The sequence below is a fragment of the Ursus americanus genome, chromosome 35 (genome assembly GCF_024610735.1).
Source record: "Ursus americanus isolate L20-20 chromosome 35, mUrsAme1.1.p, whole genome shotgun sequence".
Classification (NCBI taxonomy): domain Eukaryota; kingdom Metazoa; phylum Chordata; class Mammalia; order Carnivora; family Ursidae; genus Ursus; species Ursus americanus.
In genome coordinates, this window is record NC_142161.1 from 4445121 (window position 1) to 4467926 (window position 22806).

The window sequence follows — 22806 nt, forward strand, 5'->3', positions numbered from 1 at the left end:
AGCTACTACCTAAAAACAATGCGTCCTGCTTCCCTTCTCCCAGGCGCAGAGAGCAAACCAGGACAGGCAAAGGGTGGGGGTGGCGGCAAAGGCAACACAGCAGTGAGGCTGCAGCAGCCTGGGGGAATCAAGAGCTAGTTCTGGGTAGTGGCCTTTTCTGCCACAAGCAGGCGCCAAGTACCTAATACTTCAGTGTGAAAAGCAACCCCAGAAGCGAGTATCACCAAGAAACCTTCACTCTGCTTAGGAGTCTGAGAGCTGACAAATTAAAACCTAACAGCAATTATCCATATTTTTAGCATGACAATAAAGTCTTAACATTGTTGCCATAGAGACCGGTAGAGCATGGAGGAGTCCCACAGAGCTCTGCCCCTGAACTTCAGACCTTCTTCTCTAGGCTGGTCCCAACACAGTGAGCCACCTTATGGCAGGCCTCTTGTCATAAGCCTTATAAAGCAGGTGGAGGAGACGTGCGCATCCCCTTCCTCAGGGCAATTCCTGGAATACTCAGCATTCTGGAATTTACTGGTCCCAAGCCTGTGTCATCCGAAGCAGAGTCACATATGGAAAGCAAGAGTTGAGGGCAATGACTGAGGAATAGCAGACTTCAGGAATGGGGAGCCCTGATGTATGACGCCCAAACCCCTCTGGATACTGGACTAGGAGTTCCATTACAAAGAGGGCCAAAGGCAGGCACAGAGGCTAATGGTAAGACTGGTGAACTTAGCAGGCTTCTCTGGTACTTAAACTCAAGATCACAGAACACCTCTAGCCAAAGGTGCAAAATGTGCTACCGTCACACTGCCATCTGGTGGAAAGACAAGATCTGTCCTTAGGCACAGAGAGCCTGTTACTGTGTCCAGTGACAAGGTAGGTTTGGAAATATTGGGGGGGGGGCAGTTACGATGAAGACATACGGAGGAGACCCACGGGGCCGAGAGTATAACGCAGACAGATGGTGAACTCCATCCAGGCATGTGCCTTCTGTCCATTTTAATTTCTAAGGAAGGTTAGATAAAACAAAATTAAAATAAAAGGAAAAAACACAAAGGCATTACAAATGTTTTATATCCCTAGAACCATTCACGGTTTTGGCTCATGAGAAGTTATTAACATCAGACACACCAACTGACCGAGACCACACACATATGGGCAGCGGCCACCACGACAGTGGAGCCTGCCTTTCATACAAGGTTTATATGGATATATGCACATGTATGTGTATGTATGCATATGTGTGTACACATACATATACACACACACACACATATTTTATGTACACAGACACGAGGGTATAAAATCCAGTGAAAAGGGCTCACATGTGCCCAGGTAGGGGACAGGAGCAGCTTTATCAGCTGGGGTTAAGCCCACGGTAGAGGCACATGGGAAATGGTAGAGAGTAGCAGCCTCCTCTCCATCCTTCCACCCTGGGCCACAGGAAGGACCTGGGAGGAAGGACAACTACACAAAGGAAGATGGAAGATACTGGAAAGGTATCCCACCTTTCACTAAACTCCTGAAAGCCCTGCCCCTAAGACATCCGAAATGCCTGGCAGGACAGATCATTCTCACACCCCCCAGCAAGATGCTGAGCCCACGGTAGCAGTTCTGGCCCCAAGCTGAGGCCTAAGGCAGGCTTCACAATGCGCATGTCTGTGCCACCTTCCAGGGCGTGTGCAGCAGCAAGCCAGCACCTTCAGGGATCACCCCCCACCCCCCAAAACCCCAAAATCCTCTTAGACCAGAGGTCTTAAGGGTTTTTTCCTCAACGGACTGTAGGGTAAAGGTATAGGAAGAGGAGAGAGGTTAGTTCCTTCAGTTAATGCCCTATGGCCTTCCCGACAGGGGGGAGGAATCGAGGAATCACTACGAGGTGGTTGGAAAGAGCAATGAAAGCTCATCCCAGAAGATGACATACGCGGAGAAACAGGCATTCCACGTAGGTGCAGATTCTGTCTTCTTCGACTAGTGGCTTTGCTCAGCAGAGTCCACTCCCAATGCAGCCCTGGGCAGGAGCTCTTGAGTCCAAGGGTGGCTCCAATTCCCGCAGAGTCAACGTCCATACGCTCAGGATGGCTTGGTCCACAAAATGGAGAAGGGGCCGTGAAAAGGTAGACGTGGAGAAGGGAGTGGCAGGACCCAGAGGCACAGGGAGGCAGTGTACTGCGCCACTGACTTACCTATGGCAAGAAAAAGAGGTCAAGAGAAAGCTAAAGGAAAGAAAACCAAAGACTAAACTGAGCCAGACCCTGAGACTCACATGGTCTGAGGGGTAAAGAGGCTGGAAAGCTGGAAGCATTGGGAGGCGATTGCCTGGGAGGCAAGGTTCAGGGCCGGACTCAGAGCTGCAACACAGAGAGGCATGACAAGTTAGTGAGCACAGAGCATTCCTTCTTTCCAGGGCCCAACCCCTTCTCCCTTCCCCAAGTCCAAGTCTACCAGTCAGAGCCGCAGGATTCAGGGCCCCCAAGGGAACCGTCCCGTTCAGTTGCAAGGCGGCGGCAGCCTGGGCGGCGGCAGCAGCAGCTACAGCTGTGGTAGGCAGCTGGATTCCGGAGCCTAAAAGGGAAAGAAAAGTTGGTGTTAAGTCCCAACCCCTGATCTAAAATTCCACCCCACGTTCTTCACTCTGCACAGAAACTCTCTCCACCTTCTGCCAATTTGGCCATGAGCTGCAAACGTCCACCTGCTGATCCCAGATCCAGCTCTTGGTCCCCATCCGGAAAAGTGATGTCTGTGCCACCATCCAGTCGCTCGGTCACTTGGCCAACTCTCATAGGTCGACCAGCAAGCTCAAAGCCATTCAGCTGTTCCAGGGCCCGCCGGGCACACTCGGAATCTGAGAACTACAAGAAACCCAGTCCGTGTATCAGTCACCTCCTGGCCGTGGACATGCTCGCCAAGACCCACCACCACCACCTCGTCCCGCTATCCCAGAAAACTGCATGCTCACTATGGCACAAATCTTTCTGTCCCAGGCAATGTGACCTAAGATCCCCATCCCCCCAAAATATTCATGTGAAAAGGACCTTTTCCAACGGACTCAATGGCAATCACTAATCTTCCAGCTCCACTAAGAACCTAATAATGCAAACAGTCTATTATCTATAGGGTGGCCTACACTTACAGGCTGCTTCACAAATGAGCATATAAACACAAGTAAGACAGCCTGAGAGTCAAGATTCCTGGGCTTTTTTAACTTCAGCCCTTAGGACTAGTCAGTTAATTCTCAGTCAAGAAGTAAGAATCGGACACTCCAGAGCCCAGACACAGGAGGGCACGCATCCTGGCATGGAGAGCACCCCACCCCTACGCCTCCACCATTGCTGCTGATCAGAGGGCGCTACTGCCCAGCAGCACCAGAGCAGCCTGGGGTAGAGAAGATTCCAGTCTGCTGTTGAAGTGTCAAGGGTATTGATCAAAAAGGCGGCAGCACAAGGGCAAAAAGGCCTCACAAAAGCTTTTCTGCACCTGAGTCATCAAGGAGTTAGAAGAGGTACTTGCCACTGTGGACACCACAGCTGGCCATTTCCTCTGGTAGCACCTGCCCTAGGGCCTGACATGTGGTACTGACAATTCCTAGGCAGGTGGTATAAGTGGCTTGCCTTCACTGGATGCTTCTGAGGTGAGCAATACTCCTGGTAGAAAACAACCTACCTCCCCTCTGCCCTGCAGGCAGCTGTGGGGGGTGTATGCTGCCTGGACTGAACCTACAAAATACCAGCTTCGAGACTCTGTGGCTGGCAGCCAGTCCTCAGCCTGGAGTCACACGGGGCTAGAAGAACCAGTTATGGGAACTGGAAGCAATTTTGTTGGGAGTGTCAGGAAAAGGCCTCGCTATTCTCCCTACAGCGGTCTCTGAATATAAAGATATTTCTCAGTGGAGAAAATGCTTCAAATGGGGTAGTGCCAGGAAAAAAAAAAATCCCTATTCCTGCTCCTATCATGAAAACATACTAATTCCATGAAGCATGTGTATAAAAGCCCACATCTTACCTCCCTCATACCCCCAACCTTTTAGCTGTAGCCTGAAATCATTTCTATTACCCAAAGAGCAAGCTGCGGCACCAGAGAAGCTGGTTGAACTCCTGGACACCCCCATACCAGGGCCACTGACAGTGTGTAGGAGCAAAGCCAGGATCTCAACCAATGCACTCATCTCAAGGGGCAGAAGGCTAGTCCAAGCTTCAGGCACCCGGGCTTATGGGTCATTTAGACAGTTCCTAAAGGAGGAGGATGAAGCTAAGCTGCAAAATCAGACAAGTGGACAAACCCACACTGAAATTCAAAAGTTAATGACCACAAACTCACCGTAATGAAACCATAACCTTTAGAACGGCCTGTATCTGAGTCCTTCATCAGGACAATATTATCAATCTGTAGAAGATGGAGAAATTATTAGCAATCTTTGCGCTAACCCGCACCTTTGATCTTTCTTAACTGTTCTACCCACCTCTAACTTTGTAGCCAACCAATTATAACTCTCCAAACCTTCTCTTTAAAAAGAGACAAAGGCCACCTCTTTCCAAAACACCTTTCCTTACTAATCTTACTGAATCTGGACCCCATTATGACTTCATGATGCCTGACTCATATGCGTACTGAGCACTCTGCATACAAAGATGGAGCCTAACTTTTCCAGCACGGACCCATCCGCTCATTCTGACTGACGCAGCGGGTTAATCGTGGTCAGACAGAACAATGCGGTACACTCACTCTCCCCACTTTTTCCAATTCCCTTCCGAGGTTTCCATTACTTTCTACTCACTTTGCCAAAGGGCTCAAAGATGCCCCGGAGCATGTCCTCAGTGATATTGAAGTGCAGGGAGCCCACGTAGAGGCGCATCGGTCCGCTGCTGCCCTTCTGCAGGTTGTTGGCCATGGCTGCCAGTCGGTTTTTCTCAGCCTATGCGAGGAGGAACCAACAGCTCGTATCCCACACCTCCTCCCGCCGAGCCCATCTTCTCGTGTCAGCTTTGCAACTTGCTCACCTGTGAAGCCTGGACGATGATGGGCACTCCAAGCAGCCGCTGCCCAGTCAGCCCAATGGCCAGAGGCACAGACTGGATTTCACAGAATTCCACGTAGGCAATGCCCTTAGAACGACGGGAGTTCCGATCGGAGATGATTCGGACATCACGAACCTTTCCCGGGCAAGAAAGCAGTCCTGAGTTGGGCATAAAGGAGGATGGACAGAAAATAGGCTACATGGAAGAAAGCTAAAGGCGGGGGAAGGTTACCTTGCCGACAGCAGAGAAAAAGTCCTCCAGGTCCCGCGGCCGAATGCGGGCAGCTAACTGCATACAGAAAACCGTGCGGGCATCACGCTCCTCGGGACTCAGATTATCAATGGGCTCCCTGAAAAGCGAGTGCAATCTGGTGAGACGCCTGCTCCTGATACATGGTTACCGCTCTCCAGCTCCCCTCAAGTACCACACACTCCTGTATTCTGGCTCGAACGGCTTTCTACTCGTATCTCACGATCCCTGGCGGAGTGCTCACTATCCACTCACCTGACTGGACTCTTTTCTCTGAAATGAGGACTCTTACTGTGCGCGTGCCTGCGCCTACAGAACAGAGAACAACAGATGGAAAATCACGTCATCCGATTTCACTCGCGCTCGTCCAATGCTTGGTCTGCCAGCACCTCATCTCACATGGGAACTGTCCACACCACCCCTGCAGTAACAGGGTCTGTGCCCACCACACCGGGCTGCGAGTACCCGCGGGAAGGAACCACAGTGCACAGGGTTTACCCGGACTCCAACACAAAGGCCATCGTATTAGCAAGAGGCGATACCCAGTGGCAAGTGGCGGGCTCCTGTAGCGCACACGGTCCTCACGCCGCCGGTCCCGACTGCGTGACTCACTGCTGTGCCGCCGGTCCCAGCTCCGGCTGCGGTGGCGACGCTGCCGGTCCCGACTTCGACTCCGACTACTTCTCCGCCTATGCCGGTCCCGGTCCCGACTGCGACTACAGGTGGAAGGCACTACTGAGTTTGCTGCAGGGCAAACCAACCTCTTCCGGCCTTTGAGGGGTAGCTCTCCCTGGTATCTTCCCATTTAGAGTAATCCTCAAAACCCAAAAGCCCCCAGAATTACTGACCTGCGCTTTCTATCCCTGCTTTTGCTATGGCTTCGACTCCTCTTCTTCCTGTGAAGGAGGGAACAAATTCTTATTATCAAGAAGGTTTTACCCTCTCCCCCAAGGAAAAGAACGACAGAAAGGCCAGGGTTGAACAGCAGTAAAAGACCAAAGAGCCCAAGATGATCTGGCAGGAGTCACAGCAACACTAGCTTGCACACAACCCTGAATGCTGTCAGCCATCTGAAGTGGCCATTTCCCCCCAAAGCCCAGCAAAAGCTGCTGTTGCCAAATCAGGGGTCCCCTGGCTATTTTACTCAACTGAAATAGAATGACACTAGCACAGATCCCCAAGTCTTGGCTGGAATGTGAAGACTAGAAGATAATTAAACCAAGTCACCATGATTCCCAGGACCTAGTGGAGCCATCACTAAAACTTAGCAGTCTTACAAGCAACCACCTCTCTGTTCTGGCTGTTTCTCTGATGGACGCAGTTGCTTCCCTTGCCCAAGTCACCGACCCACCTCCTCCTGCCACACTTACTTGCTTGCCTCCCCACTGGTGCTGCTTCCACTGGGGCCACTCGGGCCACTCGTGCCAGTACTGCTTGTGCTGGTGTTGCTAGGGCCGTCTTTTTTAACCTCTTTCTTCTGCTGTTCATCCTGAGGGGTTTGCCAGGAAAAATGTCACCAGGTACAAAGTGGCAGACACACACATTCCATTGGGCAACAAAAGAACAAAAGTGGACAAAGAAAGCTTATGAAATCAAAGCTCACAGTTATCTAGCCAGTTTCTGAGCACCCGAATCTCCTAACAAAGGGAATAATAGAAGGAAGGAAGGAAACCACTCAAAAAGAAGAGATCAGAGTGACAGATTTTGATGTCAAAACTTTAGCTACCCAACATTTGTTCCACTGACATCTATTTCCCAGGAGAGTGAGAAATTATTTAGGTCTGAGATACACTGACTTTCTACTATGTCACTGAGAGCTATGAGCAAAGCACTTACTCCCAGTACATTCTGCCCCACCCTCCTCCCCCCTCCCCCCAGCGTTGGGACCCGCTCTGCCAGCATGCCTTTGAGTATGGAAGCTGAAGAGTGGTGCTTACTAAAAAACATGACTTTTAGGAATAGCCACGATACAGAATAAACAAGCAGGGAAAGAGGATTTACAAAGTGCTGAAACCGATTATCTAGAACTGCTGCTTCTTACTAACCCAATTCCAGGAGTGAGATGGGGAATATTACCTCCTCTTTTTTATAGGGAGCCTCCAGCATGGCCTCAATCACTATATCAAAGTCATCGGACGCCATCGTAGCAGAGCTGAGGAGAGGACATGGATATGTAAGAACCTCATCTTTTTCCTCCCCTTCTGGCATCCCACATTCCCTTCCTTCTCTAAGAAACAGACTTCAGAATATACAGTCTGTTTCTTGAATACAAAGGGATCTTCCTGGCTGTTGCTTACTCTAGGTTTATTTTTGCGCATTTTAAATCTGAACTAGTTTTGCTCTGTGGCTTAGAAAAGGTCAAGTGTCTCGAAGGAAAAGAAATATCTAGATAGAAACAAAATACAATACAGACCCTGTCCTATAAAGAGAAAGTGTTGGCATTCAAAATTACTATTCACTTGACAATGGACACTAGGCCTCCATTCTACAGTTCAAAATTCTGTATAAATAACTGGTTTAAAGTTAAACCATAGGGGCGCCTGGGTGGCACAGCGGTTAAGCGTCTGCCTTCGGCTCAGGGCGTGATCCTGGCGTTATGGGATCGAGCCCCGCATCAGGCTCCTCCGCTATGAGCCTGCTTCTTCCTCTCCCACTCCCCCTGCTTGTGTTCCCTCTCTCGCTGGCTGTCTCTATCTGTGTTAAATAAATAAATAAAATCTTTAAAAAAAAAAAATAATAAAGTTAAACCATAGAAATAAGCACATATTTCCAATAAAAAGATAAGGATGCAAGACTAAAAATCAGAACAAGACAAAACAACACCAGAATGCAGATGTGCCCTAAGCTCTCCCCGACATCCCCCACACAATCATCAATAATTAGGGGACTCATCGCCAAGCATTTCCCGTATAATACCAACTAGAATTCAGGTAACTCAGAAAGATAATGATTAAGACAGGCTTAACCAATTCCACCTTGAAGGCTGTCTACGCAGGAAGGGTAAGACTTCCTGCCTCCCCCCCCCAAGCTTTCACACCTAGCAATCATCTTTCCCAAGTCTGTCCGCCATAGGCCCGTCAAATTAAAAAAAAAAAAACACAACAGAAGATATTGGGGCGCCTGGGTAGCTCAGTCGATCAAGCGTCTGCCTTCTGCTCAGGTCATGATCCCAGGGTCCTGGGATAGAGCCCCTGCTTGGCTCCTTGCTCAGCGGGAAGCCTGCTTCTCCCTCTCCATGCCTGCTGCTCCCCCTGATTGTGTGCACACTCATGCTCTGTCAAATAAATACAATCTTAAAAAAAAAGAAAAAAGAAAAACAAGATATCAAACAAAATCAATAGGATAAATTATTCAAAAAAACGTTAGTCTGGAATTATCAATATACACAACACGCATGAATCTCAAAATAATAATGCCGAGTGAAAAAAATAAGACAAAAGGGTACATATACTGTGTGGTTCCATTTATAGGAAAAAATTCTAGGAAATGTAAACTAACCTGTACTGGCAGAAAGCAAATCAGCGGGTTGCCTAGGGACAGGAGGAGGTGGAGAGGGGCTAGGAAGAAAGGATTACAGAAGGGCAGAAGAAACTTTTGCCGGTGATGGTTTCATGGGTGTTTAAACATCAAAACCCATCAAACTGTACACCTTAATGTGTACAGCTTTATTTTATATCAATTATACCTCAATAAAGCTGACCGAAAAACAAAAACAAAAACAAATCTCCAACTAATCTGAAAAACTTCGGTGCAAAGAGGCTAATCATAATCGGACTTTCCATATCCACAAGAGCTTTGTCCTCTTTAAAGCAGCTAATGCATCATGCAATGATGCTGTCCTTGTTGCCCTCAGAGCCCATAGCCTATTCTGGTGACTTTAGAATAAAACAGGAATATAAAAGTAATAACTAATGTAAAATAAGTAATATAAAAATAGGACTAATCACTCCTACAGTACCTAATATTCCTAGGCACTGTACTAAGCCTGTTTACAGAGACAAGATTCTTGGAAAGAGCAAAGCAAAAATTACCTGGAGTCATATTTAAGACTTAAAATGGAAACCAAATCAAAATCAAATAGGTGTGTCTAAGAACCAGTGAACTTGGGGCGCCCAGCAGGCTCAGTAGGTGGAGCTTGTGACTCTTGATCTCAGGGTTGTCCGTTCCAGCCCCATGTTGAGTGTATAAATTACTCAAAAATAAAATCTTAAAATAAAATAAAAAAAAACCCTCAATTGAACTCAACTGCTTATTGTAACACTGTACATTTATTTAACAATCAAAGATAGGAGCACCTGGGTGGCTCAGTCGTTAAGCGTCTGCCTTCGGCTCAGGGCGTGATCCTGGAGTTCTGGGATCGAGCCCCACATCAGGCTCCTCTGCTGGGAGCCTGCTTCTTCCTCTCCCACTCCCCCTGCTTGTGTTCCCTCTCTCGCTGGCTGTCTCTCTCTCTCTCTGTCAAATAAATAAGTAAAATCTTAAAAAAAACAAACAAAGATAATATATTCTACAAGCCGCTATCAGGTCCAATGCACGATGAAAAAACTGAGGCTTTGTGAACTGCCCAGAATCACAAAGCTTAAATGGAGGAGCTGACTCTTGATTAAGGTCTCCTGACCCAAGGTCTAATGTCTTATCAATTCTATCAGGTGACCTCTCTCTCCTGTACTTTATAACTCAGTCTTAAAGAAAATTTTAAAGAGTATACAGCATACCAAGATGTCTAGTTTTTTTTAAGATTTTGTTTTTAAGTAAAATCTACCTCCATCATGATACTCGAACTTACAACTGAGATCAAGTCTCATGCTCTACCGACTGAGACAGCTAGGTGCCCCAAGATGTCTATTTTTATTTTTTATTTTATTTCACTTTTAAAAAGATTTTATTTATATATTTGACAGAGAGAAAGAGTACAAGCTGGGAGACAGAGGGAGAGGGAGAAGCAGGCTCCCTGCTTGCGGGGCTCAATCCCATGATCCCGGGATCATGACCTGAGCAGAAGGCAGCCACTTAACCAACTGAGCCACTCAGGCGCCCCTGAAGATGTCTACTTTTAAATACACAGTCATCTAAGGAATTACTATTCTGAAAGGTTTATCAAAAGCATTAGTCCCATTAGTCACACCTTATTATGTGGCTTCTAGATGAAATAGCATACACTTCAAAATACCAGGAACCAACCTCATTGTAATACATACTATTTGACCGACTGTGGAAAAAACGGTTCTTAAAAATAAAAGGTTTCAATCTACAATTTCTGATCTTTCCAGTCATTTTGCCTGCCAAGCCTATACAAGTTTTCTTTCCTTTTTTCTCTAAAAGTATTTATTTATTTAAGTAATCTACACTCAACATGGGGCTAGAACTCACAACCCCAAGGTCACGAGTCATATGCTCTCCAACTGAGCCAGCCAGGTGCCAAGTCTATACAAGTTTTCTAAATGTCATACAGCTCCTCTCTATTTTTTAAAATCTGCTTTTTCCTCCCCAAATGAAATGCTTCTGATTTCAATAATTGCTCTTTGTTGACTGCTCGTACAGGGTAGGAGTAGCTTAACACATGCACAACAACTTTCGCTCAGGTTGACAAATGAGCCACCACCTACGGAGTGAAGTTTTCACTCAGGTACTCAGAAATGAATGACTCTATTCAACAGGCATACAAAACGCGAGCACATTTTGAAACCTGAAATCTCACTCGGTTTGGTGTATCTTTTCAGATGTCCTAGAAGCAGTAAAGTCCCAAACACTATGCGTTTTCAAGTTGGTAGTTTTCAAACTCTTCCCATGTCCTAAATTAAGGGCCAAAGTCCATCAACCTCATCCACGAAAAAACTACAGAGCCTTCTTTCATCCCTGCTCCAAAAACTGCATTAGGGGTGGGCCCACAATCATGCACGTGTCTGGACTTGGTCATAGCACAGTCAAGACCCCAACAAGCACTAAGGCCTCACTGCTGAAGGGACAAAAGAGAGTGAAGAACCACTGTTAGCTCAGTTCAGGCAAAATTCACCACCTGCTGAGTCCCAAGGGGTGATGGATCCAGTCACAGAGCTGGGCACAAACATCACCAAACTGAAAGCAGCTTGCTTAATAACAGGAACAGGAGAAAGGTAAAATACACTCTCCAGGCTATGTAACAAGCCAAGGCTACACTTTAAAAAATGGTCTTACAGGTAACCGATTCGCACCGTCCCTGCGAGGGCCAGTGTCCCAATGCTAAAACTTCACATGTGGCCTCACTATACTCCTGTACCGCCACGGAACGTGCGGTCAAAAAAAAGGAACAAGGGAAAAGCCCAGAGGCCAACACAAGGAACAGGAGTCTTCCAGAGCCTGAAGATTGAGAAATAAGTCTCAGTACCCTAACCTCTCTGGGAGTGGTGGCACTAAGAGCTGAAAACCCATCCTGCCAGCCCTCTCAAACCGCGGTGGGTCGATGCTCCCCCCCATCCCGCCCCGGTACTGGCGACCCTAAACGTCAGGGCTTCGGGGACCTGGAAAGACATCGGTCACTGGGATCCTTGAGACAGCATCTTCATCTTTAGGAGATATAACCACGACGGTGCCGATCCCTAAAGTCATGCCAGCGGGCTACACTGAGGGAGCGAACACTTCCAGACCAAAGTAAACAAAAATATTTTCTTAAAAGTTTGCCTCATTCTGCTCTTGACGCCATTTTCTGCCTGTGACGTCAGGGGGAGGCGCCGTGCGGCAACGTCACGCATTGGTGACGTCGCGGGGGGGACTGGGTTTCGGTGTTTCTCACCAGTTCCGGGTCCCCGCAGGGGGGGAGTCCCGGTTTCCGCCGTTCCTTTGGGTGTGTTGGGGGCGCGAAGCTCGGCTATTTTCCAGGGTCTCAGCAGTAAAAGCAGCACTACAGTCGGAGCTGCTCGTCTTCCCGCAAAATGGCGGCAGCTCCGCCGTCTTCCAGAACTTTCCCCAATCTGCGCAGGCGCCGACACATTCAGGCGGTGGAACTAATCTCACTGGTTTCGCGGCAACTGTCCAAAGTACAGATTTTCATTGGCCAAACCCCTAGGCATGGGTGGAGCCAAACTCAAATGTTTCTTAGCAACCATCCAGTTCCCATCGATTGGCTAACCTCTCCGAGAGTGGAAGCGTCCTAAGGCGGCCGCCCATTGCTCTCTCATTGGCTAGGTGACACGCGGAAGGCGGAGAACGCGGGCAAAGAACCAGCGAGGACTCTCCGGCCCAACTCCTGGCTCCAGGTGACTAGGCCAACGCCGTGGGCGGAGCCAACGAGGAGGTACAATTGACTTCCTTGCTACTCTCTATTCCTGATTTCCTCAGAAGGTCACGTGTCCTGCTTAGCCACGACAGCCTCGGGGAGAGCACCTGCATTTGTTTCATGTCAGGAAGGATGTTGTACCCCATTCTGAGCGCGATGTCTACACAGCCCTCCCAACTATCTCCTGCCCTCAGTGCTTGGGCCCCGGGAAACACAAGTCTTGCCACATATTTATTTGTCTTCTTTCACACTCTTATGGCCATTGCCTGGTCCCACAGCCACACACCTCCCATTGCAAAAGTAAAGTTGTAAGTTTCTCAGGTGACTCCTTGGGTGCAGCAATACTCAGATCTCTAACCAGAAAGAGAAGGACCTGATGCTCACTCACGTTCCAAGGGCTTCCAGAATCCCCATACTTTAGTTGCCCAATATATCAGCTGCCAGAAACATAGCTGGTTAGAACATCGAGAGAGCCAGAGTCGGAGGACCTGTGTTCCAGTCTTGATTTGAATACTAACATTAAACCTTTGTGTCAGTTTCAAATTCTTCCTCTGTAAAATGGAGAATTGGGACTCACTACTTCGAACACTAACCATGTGACTTTATTCAAACAAAACAGATGGATTCTTGCTGGAGATGCCTGCATGGCTTCCAGTTTCCCTCCCAAGACGTAGCTGGCAGCGCAGTAGCTCAGGAACGTGGAAGGGAAGCTGGCTTCATTCACTACTCCCGTCTGTCTCCACTGGGCCAATCTTTTCTCCCCAGAGAAAAGCCTAATCACAGGTCTCAATGGACAAGACCTCTTTACAGCTGGTCAGAAAGACCTACACCGAGGAGTCCAAGAGTGACCATTAAGGTTCCTAAATAGGAAACAAAGTGAGGACACTTTGGGTCTTGGATAAAGGCATAGATCTGAATATGCCTAGATTTAAGTAAGGTGTGGGAAAGCAGAGGCACAGGGCAGCAGGGTTGGAGCAGGAAAAGGCTGTAACTTCACTTTATTTGTATTTCCTCCCACACAAAACCATCATAACAGGAACAGAGATGGGCAGGGAAAGGGCTGGAAATGTGTTCAGTCCACGTTCTCAGGGCTATTCCAGGGAGCGCTTGAGGCCAAGTGCCTGTCGGAGTAGCTTCGATCCAGCACTAATTCCTCCCACCCTGGCCTGAGGTCTTCACAGATTGGTGGCTTGAGCCCTGCAATCAATTCTCATCCTTTGCCCACCTTGGTGTAAGGCAGGAAAGCAGACTGAAATGCTCCACGCCGGTGGGCAAAGGGAATCACAGCCCACAGATGTACTGCACTTTCTGTGCCACAGGAGCAGAACCGGAAGCTGCTTCCAAGGCTCTGAACACTTGCGGGCAGGGCTAGAGGCCGATGGTGTATGAGCGGCCTGTGGGGTTGTGAATAGCAGAACAGACTGGTGCTGTCACAGCCCACTCATACCACACCTTCTTGGAATTGCTGCATCGCCAGAAACGCACACAGATGGTCTGGCCTTCACGTACCGTAATGGGCTGCTGCAAGAAGAAAGACAGGGAGGTTCAGGGTAGAGCTAATGAACTGTATGTGGCAATGTACTCCTGAGCTAAGCGTGGAGAGAAAAGGATAAAACGTGATGTTCCAACCCTCTCGAAGTTTGCTGGAAGTCTTTCAGAATGAATAATCAGAACCGAACCGTCAGCCATTGAACAGATAATCAAAGTGTGACGAGTGCCGTGAATGTGCAGAGAACATGCGCTGAAGAGCACCTATGAGAGCGAGTGTGCACCTAGTCCTGGTGGTCAGGGAAAGCTATCGGACAAGAGGAATGTTTAAGGGGACATGGGAGGTAAGTTAGCTGGCTGAAGAGATGAACAAAGAACTTTCCAGACAAAGGAGAAAGGTGTGAAAGCCTGAAGCAGGAAAGAAGACAGGGTATTAGAATCATGAGCACTGAGTAATGTACAGATTTGTGGAATCATTATGCTGTACACATGAAACTAATACAACACAGTGAATTATACTTCAATTAAAAAAAAAAAAGGTCCATAGGGCTGACGCAATGTAATCAAGGAGACAGTCGCTGAAAAGACAAGCTAAAACTAGATCACACCAAGTCTTACAATGTTAAATCTTTATCCTGAGGGCAGTAAGAAGTCATTGAAGGGTTTTTTTGTTTTGTTTTGTTTTTTTAAGATGTATTTATTTATTTGAGAGAGAAAGAGTGTATGTGCACAAACAGGAGGGACAGGGTGAGGGAGAGAGAATCCCAAGCATCCTCCATGCTTAGTGCAGAGCCCAACACCCACACTGGGCTCAATCTTAGGACCCTCAAATCACAACCTGAGCCAGAAGCAAGAGTCAGACACTTAACTGACTGCGCCACCCAGGCAGCCTGAAGTTGGTGAAGGGTATTAAGCGTGACAGAGATATAATCGGATTTGGGTTTTTAAAAGATGACTCTTGCTCAAGGTAGAGACTGGACAGAAGAGCACACAGAGGAGATGTGGGGAAGCCAAGCAGAAGGGCACTGAAGACATCTCAACACCTACAAGAGGGATCCAAGAGCATGTGGGGGCAGTAGAACACGGGTCACAGTCAAGCAGCAACTTGAGAGTAGAGGAGGGGCAGAACACCAATGGCAAAAGTTATTCCTTAACCCACTGAGTGTTAAAGGTGATTCCTACCTTAATGGGGAAGAGGATGGGAAACCATGAGAACATCCCAGGAGAGTGAGTCTCTGGACGGATACCTGTGTGAAAAAAATAAGGAAAAAAACTGAGGTCTCTGTGACTCTACTTTTTACCTGGATTGAGGGGAGTGTCTTCTGTGAACAGAGAAATAAGTAATCAAAGACCTACATTCACAGATTCCTGGGCTCCCTGTGACTCTTAAGTGAAACATGTTCATAAGCTGCCCAGATAACACACTCATCCCGCCATCCACTGCCCCAGACACTCACTCAGGGTGATGTCTTGGTAAAGCACAGTCTCAAAGTAGCCTGCAAAGCCGTGTAGCACTGTGTTCACCTCCACGGGAAACTCCAAGGTGCAGTAGCGGTTGTTGTCAATCATAGGATCTGTTAGGGAAGAGATGTGTGGATGACAAGGGACCAGAAGCTCTAGACAACCTGGTAAAGCAAGAGCAAGAACTAACCAGGAAAGCTTAGAGAGAGCAGACCCAGGATAGCAAGAGAAGAAACCAAAAGGTAAGCTCTCACCCATCCAGTCAGAGGACAGCCACGCAGGAACCCACCTCTATTGGGATGGCTGAAGGTGAAACAGGGCTGGGGTGCAGAGAGCTGGTGGAAGTTGTGTAGCCGAACCACATAAGGCATCTCAAACTGGGCCTGTCCCGAGAGACCGAGCAAGAGCTGGAGCAGATAGTCAAGACATACCCACTCTCCCAGGGAAAGAAGCCTGAGCCTCCGGGACACAGAAAAGGATAAAAACATTTTCACTTCAACCACTTGCCCACATCCCCATCTCGTTCCCCTCTTCATCTTCTCCAGTGGAAGAAAACAGTCGATGCAATATAGGGGGGAAAAAAAAAGGGACTAAAGAGAATAGAGTTCTCCAGAAGAGAGTGGCTTTTTACCTCAGGGTCTCGATCCTTTTCCCGACAGGCTCGGACCTCATTATACAGCTTAGAGGAGGAGATGGGAGCCAGAAAGGAGGTGTACTCCCCAGGGATGCTCACACCGTCATCTGCAGAGCAGGAGGGTCAGATAAGTTCCCAAGGCATGAGGATGGTGTGTCTGACTAACTGAAGGTTCAAACCTCCAACAAACATCAAAACAGACCAGGCAGGGGCACCTGGCTGGCTCAGCTGGTGGAGCGTGCAACTCTTGATCTCAGGGTTGTGAGTTCAAGCCCCATGTTGGGCGTGGGGCCTACTTAAAATAAAAATTAAAACAAAACAAAACCACCCCAAAAACAGACCCAGGCTGCTCCATGTTGTCACATTTCCAGGCCAACCTACTCCCAACTCCTGTCAAGGGAGATTTGAATTCTAGGTTAACTTACAAGAATAAAACTGGAAAGAACTTAAGATATTCTAATCTAGTGGTTCTTCTGTGGAGTCATAAAAACCCTTTGAGATCTGGATAAAAGCTAAGCCCAAGGTACATCTCATGTCAGTGCTGGGAATCCACAGACCTCAGACTGAAAATCTCTGCTCCAGTCCACACCTTTCAATTTACAGATGGGAATGCTAAGGTTCAGAAAGATTACTTCATGTGCTAAGGGCATTGACCCAGATCCAACCTTGCAACCTCTTCCACGGCTACTGCCCACCCAACCCCCCCCCCAACCTGCCGCAGCCTTCCTAGCTGATAATCCATTCCCCCTACTCAGTACAACACAGCCTGGAAGCACCTTTTAGGAAGTGTTGGGCTCCATCCAGGCACTCAGGTGATAGTTCGTTGTCAGCAAAGGAGCCCAGAAGCTCACTGACGATGATGTCTGCTTTCTCTGGAGCCACCCATTCCCGCATGTCCGATGAGACTACTGTCACCTGGCTTCCCCATTCTTCAAACTGCCAGTTCTCTAGCCTAAGATAAGGATAATGCAAGTGAGGACACTGAGAAGAGAAACTGGCACTGGAGACAAACTTCCCAGCATGGAGGTTGCTACTCACGTCACCACAGCATTTGGGTTCTTCTCCACAGCGTACAGCTTTATCCGCCGGTCAGCCTGCTTGGCTGCCCGCAGGGAAGCGTTCACCAGGGGACCCCGGCCTGCTCCCAGCACCATAAGCACCCTAAGAAAGAAAGGGGAAGGGTCAAGCTGACTCAGCAGATAAAGAATTGGTATGCAAATCTCTGGGATTGTGGGGAAGAGCACTCACTGGACATTGGTGTCCTTCTCTTCATCTGGCACTCGATCTAATAGACATTTATAGATGGCCTGGGGAAGGAGCGAGAGAAGAACTCTGACTATAATCCCATCTACCCAGGTCATCCCGGCCCTATACCTGACCCGGACCCACACTATACCTGCTGATATTGAGAGTATTTGATGGGGTCCTTTTCAAACACTTCGTATGTCTGAGATTCCAGATTGTCCATCAGTGGCTGATGAATGAGAGGAAAAAGGCAAAGTTAGCTCGCCAGTTTCTGGCAGGGGCAATGTATCAGAATACCAAAACCTTTCCCACTGCCTCCTGAGCTTTGGTAGGATTTTATGGCACCTACCACCGGAGACACTTTCCCATAGCTCCCTCCTCTCAGTGCACTCCAGACCCACCTGGAGTGGGGACTGCAGATAGTCTTCATAGCCCTTGGCAAAGAGTTCGTAGGCATTGGGTGGAGGGCGGTTCTGGCTCAAGTATTCCAGGTACTGGAGGTAAGAGCAGAACTCCTTCTCTGAGTGGTGGTTGGTGCCCGTGATGATGAACTGCACTTCCAACTGTGAGAGAGGTCAGACCATCAGACGCAGCCCTCCAACCAAGATTCTGCGATACTGTTATGGTTTATGGCCTAGCGTAAGAGCCCTAGCGTAAAATAAGGCCTGGACCAGCAGTCTTCCCGTTTAACAAATCCCTCCAGGGATCCACAAAACAGCATGAGGCCTCGATAAACTCATAAAGCCCTCCTATGTCCTTCCTGTGACATAAAGCATCATTGTGGCTCAAACAGCCCTGTGGATCCTCGCTGTAACATCTTAAATGAAACCTGAAAAGTTCTCATGAGATCTGGTTCCTTTTGAAATGTTTCTGGGAACTCCTACTGCCATTTGACTCTTTGTTCTCAAGCCTTCCAACTTTGCTGAAACTGCTCTCCAGAAACCAAAGAGGAAAAGAATCAGCCCCACGGGAAAAAAAGCATCACACGTATGTGAGTAAGGCAAGAGGATTAGCTGGAGTACCTTTGAAACCCTACACCCACCTTGAGGAGCCGAAAGATCAGCCTCTGGTGCATCTTAGAAAGAACAGGAAATCCCTTCTTATTGGTCAGGAAAATGCTGGTGGGGAGAATGGCTGCTTTGATGGGTTCCCCAAGCCAACGATCAATGACATGATTAGATGGAAGGTCAGCCCCAATTTCAAGAGCTACACAAAGGAAAAGAAAGACCAGTTACCTACTGCTAGGCAAGACGGCTTTCCTTCGTGCTTTTTTGTGCAAGATCTGTTTACTCCCTCAGAGCAAAGCAACTGAGGCAGAGAGAGCAGCAAAACTGCCCAGCAGCCAAGTATACATGAAACTCCTGATTCTTTTTTCTTAATTGTATCCAGCTTTACTAAAGATACTTTTCATAAACAATCACGTATTTCAGGCAGAAGGTGGGCAGACAATCCTCAACAGTATACAACTACTTTCAAACTCCCTCGGTAGACTATGAAAATCAGAGAGCTACTATAAAACCCAGTGAAGCCTTCATGTGATGCTCTGAACAGGGAAAGTTCAGAGTGAGCATTGACAGTTCACATTTAGCATGCTGTTTAACAACTTTTCACAAGCCGACGCTGACTTTCAGGAAATCAAATGAAAATGGCAGAATTTTCAATCTGAAGATCCACCAAGCTAAAAAAGGAACTCTTTTGAGGGATGCCATCTCCATGGTGACACTGCAAAGTCCATATTGCCTGACATACTGGGTGTTTTGGGGTCAGGTTCCAACAGGTCCCTGGGCTTAAGGGAGTCAAGTCTATGCTGAAGACAGAGAGGGAGAAGAGGATGTAAAAAATGAATTTTAATTTTTCCACACCAGAAGACATCTTTGCCAAGGTGGCTAATGTGTGTCAACATCAAGGAATCCCTCCTCCTGGGAACCAAAGGAAGTTTCTCAAAACTATAAGGGAAAGGTGTCCCCGCCCCCGGTATTAATCTAGCTTCAGAGATCTTCTATTAGTGACATATGCCCTTCCCCCAAAACAACAATGAAGTGTTCTGTGTGCTAACAATATAGCTTTAAAAAAAAGTAAAATAAAATTCTGCATTTTTATGAACATTGATAAAATATTTCAAACTGTAAAGTCACCAGAAGTACAGTTATCAAAAATGTACACACTTCACTTGGCATCTCTGAAACTCCTCATTCTTATTCACAGGAGGTCAGAGAAGGGAAAACTATCTCTGGACCCTTGTGGACTTACCCACTGCAATCCTCTTGCTATAGTCACACAAGGTCCGGAAGTTGTGCCACCTGTCCAGGGTCAAATACAGAAAAATACAGTTAAATATATATGGCCCACCAATCACCATAGCTGGAGGAGACCACCCTATAGGCTTTACCGTGTACTTCCCCTCCCCCTCCCCTTTGCCCTGGTACAGCAGGAAAGCAGACATACCACATCCATGTCTTCTCCTCGCCACTATACTCCTCTGTGTGTGTACTTGGTGCATTCTCAATGATATCATCTCTCAGGTCCTCTGGAGCCACCAAGGGTACCCGCATCCAGAACTGAACATGAACAAGCACGCTATTTAGAATTCTATTTTGAACTCATTGGGTCCAGAAAGTTTCCTTCAATTATCTTGATCCAGATCTCAAGTTAATCCTTTTATGTTTTTCCCAACTTGTGATTATATGTACACGTCTTCATATCTTGTATATAATCCTTATGTAAATATCAGCCCTGTTCTTTATTGCAACTCTAAGTTTCTAGAAATAATTGTACATTCTGTATGTTTTCTACCCCTCTGCTTACTACTTTTAGATGGTGGTAGGCAGTACTGACATTTCAGTTCTGCCAAATGCACCCTTTACTGAATGGCTAGGAACAAGAAAGTACCTAGCACAGCCTGACTACCATAATATGCAGCAGGAAATGAAGCCCTCAGCCATACCATGGATGAATGGTGGCCAGTGTGGATGTGATTGGTCAAAACTCTGGCCAAGTTTGTGTTATCTTCCTGATTTAGGGGCAGCAGGAAAGCTGGAAGACCCAAATATGCCCCAAAATTCAGCTCCTGTAACATGGCCTGCAGTGGAGATAAGAGGAAAAGGTTAAGAGCTAGCAACCCAAATAGCTTTAATTGCATTATATTAGATTTACTAAGTTATGGGAGGAAAATACTGCTCTCTACACCCAGCCAGGTTATGGACCTGATCTCTAGAAAAATCCAGTGGAGAGGTCAAACAGTCTTACCGCCTCAGAGTTCCTGCGGATCTTCTCCACTTTTGAGTCTGGACGAATCCATGGAGAAAGCTTTCCCACAATTAGCGTATTCCAGTCTGCACTCCCCCCATCCAAGAAAGACAAAGACTAAATGAGGTTCAGCACTTTACTTGTTCAATTTCTAGTTCTTAACAGGGAATAGAGAGTAGAGATGAGAGACAAAGACTTTTTCTATCACAGATGTGGGAAAGCCTGATGCAGAAAAGACTAAGGCTTTTTAGCAGGTAAGCAAGGAGAAAGTTATCTATGTCCCAGGACTAACCAACATATCCAAGTCAGGAAAGGAAGAGAATGAGGGCACTGTTAAAGCAGAAGTTGTTACTGCCTCTAATAATTAAGGAGCATATGGGATGGTCCCTACCCCTTCCTGACAGCAGTAGGTCTGATCGTGTCTGGGGGCCCGGCCGATTCTTAGCAGGTTCCTGAGTGAACTCCCTCTTGAAACGCGGGTGGAAGACAGGCATGCAGAGGAAATCAAACCTACAACCGCGACAGACCCAGAATCGTCATGTAAAGAGAGCAGCAGTGCCCAAAGATCCAAGCAACTGGATTAGACTATCTCAATTCTGCACAACCCTTTCAGCTGCCATCAGTCACCCGACTGGACTGCTGAGTTCAGCCCACCTTGGGGCCTATCACTTCCGCTGCACTGTGCCTCAGTTTCTCCCCAAAATACAGGCATGGAAAAGGAGAAAAGATAAAAACACACGCCAAGTGGATTTTCTACTCTACTGTCACCGGTTTTCCAAGACTGTCACATCCAGATTTGCCCCAGTACCGCCCAGGCCTTCCCCCTCAAGGTTTATCTCGTCTCTCCCTAACCCTCTAACACTCCCCCCCAACTCCACTCTTAAAACTATAATTCCGCTCTCCGGGGCCCTGAAGGTCTGTAGTCCCCTTTTTGAGTTTACCTGACAACTCCCCTGTCTTTGGGGCTCAGTGACCATACGCCCCAGCAAGTTTTTGTTTGTTTTTTTGGGTTCCCCCCCCCCACGCTCCAGGGCCTAAGGCTTCTCCATCCTCCCCCAAGGAGTAATGGTTTCTCCCGCCCTATCTTACCCACTCCGACCCCCTCACCCCTGCCTCTCAGGGGATGACTAGTCTGTCCCTCTTCGTCCCCGAGTTCGGAGCCCGCATTCCGCTTGCGGAGGTCTGGGCCCTCACCCCTGCTTGGCCACAGCCCCCAAAGTGTCAGCTATTTCGGGGACGCAGTTCAGGTCCCTCCCGCTGGACACGCGGCTCCCACCGGCACCTCCGACCGCCATCGTCGCCATCTTTTCCCTCGCGCTGTCCACGCCGGGATTCCTTGATATTAGCAGCCAATCACAAAGCCAGAAAAAAGCCCCCGGAAGGCGGGATGAGTCGTCTTAACAACCAGAGCGTCTTCCACTGCTTCAGAGCTGGAGGCGGAGGGGTGGGGAGTGGCTCTTCCCGCCAATCCGCGGGCTGCACAGTGACGTACGACGTGGCTCCGGAAGATCCGCCAATCTCAGGGTCTGGTTCTTGACGAACTTCAATCTCCCAGAATGCTTCGTGCATTCATAGACCTCCGTTAAGAGACTACACATCCCATGAAACCCTGCAGTATAAGCTTGAAGTATTATTACTGGGCCCACTGTAATTGTCTCAGGGCCAGTGGCGCAATGGATAACGCGTCTGACTACGGATCAGAAGATTCCAGGTTCGACTCCTGGCTGGCTCGGTGGGACGGAGGTTTCTTTATTGCTATACAGTCTTAAGCAGCAGCTTTTAAGTCTCCCTTTTCCTCCTTACACTTTCAGAAGTTTCCTTGTTACGTTTTCACGAGTTCAGCTTTCACCTCTTAATTTGAGTTCTGCAGCCATCTCATGTCAGCTTTTTCCGTTAACTAATTCAGAGATGGTTCTTGTGTCACTGCTTGGGTCCCTCTAAACCCTGAGAAAACCGGGTTAATGGCTGGTGCTCTTAAAATGGGCCTTAGTATATTACAAATAGATTGTGGCAACTCAGCCGCTAATTCCTCATGATTCTGTATCTCAAACACAAAAGGTAAATAAACACACACATACACACCACATTCATTCATAGTGAGGCATTACAGTGCAGAGGAGTCATGAACTGCCTGGCGGAGGCCTGGGAAAATATCTTCATTCTTGTTAGAGGGACGGAACGAAAGGAGAGAAATGAAGCAAGGAAAGACAGGGAAGAGAACG

The 22806-nt window shown here is 47.9% G+C and overlaps 2 protein-coding genes and 1 non-coding gene across 5 annotated transcripts; 1 reads left to right on the top strand and 2 right to left on the bottom strand.

Annotated features, from left to right (window-relative positions):
• Window positions 1-959: 959 nt before the first annotated feature.
• Window positions 960-12013, bottom strand: RBM23 (RNA binding motif protein 23). 2 transcript variants are annotated; one of them, XM_045802790.2, is made up of 14 exons: window positions 11756-12012; window positions 7335-7410; window positions 6629-6747; window positions 6107-6154; window positions 5801-5974; window positions 5514-5567; window positions 5241-5358; window positions 4992-5144; window positions 4769-4906; window positions 4312-4377; window positions 2651-2846; window positions 2440-2559; window positions 2261-2345; window positions 960-2180 (listed from the first exon to the last, which is right to left on the bottom strand). In XM_045802790.2, exons 2-14 carry the CDS (start codon window positions 7398-7400, stop codon window positions 2177-2179), a joined length of 1341 nt encoding a protein of 446 aa, XP_045658746.1. In that variant the 5' UTR covers window positions 7401-7410; window positions 11756-12012; the 3' UTR covers window positions 960-2176. The 2 variants fall into 2 exon arrangements, with proteins under 2 accessions (XP_045658746.1, XP_087715195.1); XM_087859069.1 differs by lacking the exon at window positions 960-2180 and having other exon boundaries at window positions 2257-2345; window positions 11756-12013.
• A 1466-nt stretch (window positions 12014-13479) lies between these two features.
• Window positions 13480-21992, bottom strand: PRMT5 (protein arginine methyltransferase 5). 2 transcript variants are annotated; one of them, XM_045802787.2, is made up of 17 exons: window positions 21779-21992; window positions 20976-21094; window positions 20585-20670; window positions 20283-20417; window positions 19784-19896; window positions 19589-19638; window positions 18381-18544; window positions 17740-17901; window positions 17490-17567; window positions 17342-17400; window positions 17132-17254; window positions 16870-17045; window positions 16091-16200; window positions 15749-15842; window positions 15456-15572; window positions 15181-15245; window positions 13480-14031 (listed from the first exon to the last, which is right to left on the bottom strand). In XM_045802787.2, the coding sequence occupies exons 1-17, from the start codon at window positions 21886-21888 to the stop codon at window positions 13879-13881; spliced, it is 1914 nt and encodes a 637-aa protein (XP_045658743.1). In that variant the 5' UTR covers window positions 21889-21992; the 3' UTR covers window positions 13480-13878. The 2 variants fall into 2 exon arrangements, with proteins under 2 accessions (XP_045658743.1, XP_045658744.1); XM_045802788.2 differs by lacking the exon at window positions 20976-21094 and having other exon boundaries at window positions 21779-21898.
• Window positions 21993-22243: 251 nt separating this feature from the next.
• TRNAR-ACG (transfer RNA arginine (anticodon ACG)) lies at window positions 22244-22316 on the top strand. Its single transcript has one exon. It is a non-coding gene; the product is annotated as a tRNA-Arg (tRNA).
• The last annotated feature ends 490 nt before the right edge of the window (window positions 22317-22806 follow it).

What these genes read in the sequence shown, in the direction of transcription:
- RBM23 (XM_045802790.2), bottom strand. Translation starts at nt 7,400, where the DNA reads ATGGCGTCCGATGACTTTGATATAGTGATTGAGGCCATGCTGGAGGCT. An exon ending in TCTTTGAGCCCTTTGGCAAA is followed by an intron (nt 4,378 to 4,768) that starts GTGAGTAGAAAG and finishes CATCTTCTACAG; the next exon opens with ATTGATAATATTGTCCTGAT. An exon ending in AAGGTTATGGTTTCATTACG is followed by an intron (nt 2,847 to 4,311) that starts GTGAGTTTGTGG and finishes GGTTTCTTGTAG; the next exon opens with TTCTCAGATTCCGAGTGTGC.
- PRMT5 (XM_045802787.2), bottom strand. Translation starts at nt 21,888, where the DNA reads ATGGCGACGATGGCGGTCGGAGGTGCCGGTGGGAGCCGCGTGTCCAGC. An exon ending in TGATCTTTCGGCTCCTCAAG is followed by an intron (nt 17,902 to 18,380) that starts GTGGGTGTAGGG and finishes CCTCTCTCACAG; the next exon opens with TTGGAAGTGCAGTTCATCAT. An exon ending in AACCCAAATGCTGTGGTGAC is followed by an intron (nt 17,046 to 17,131) that starts GTGAGTAGCAAC and finishes TCCTTATCTTAG; the next exon opens with GCTAGAGAACTGGCAGTTTG.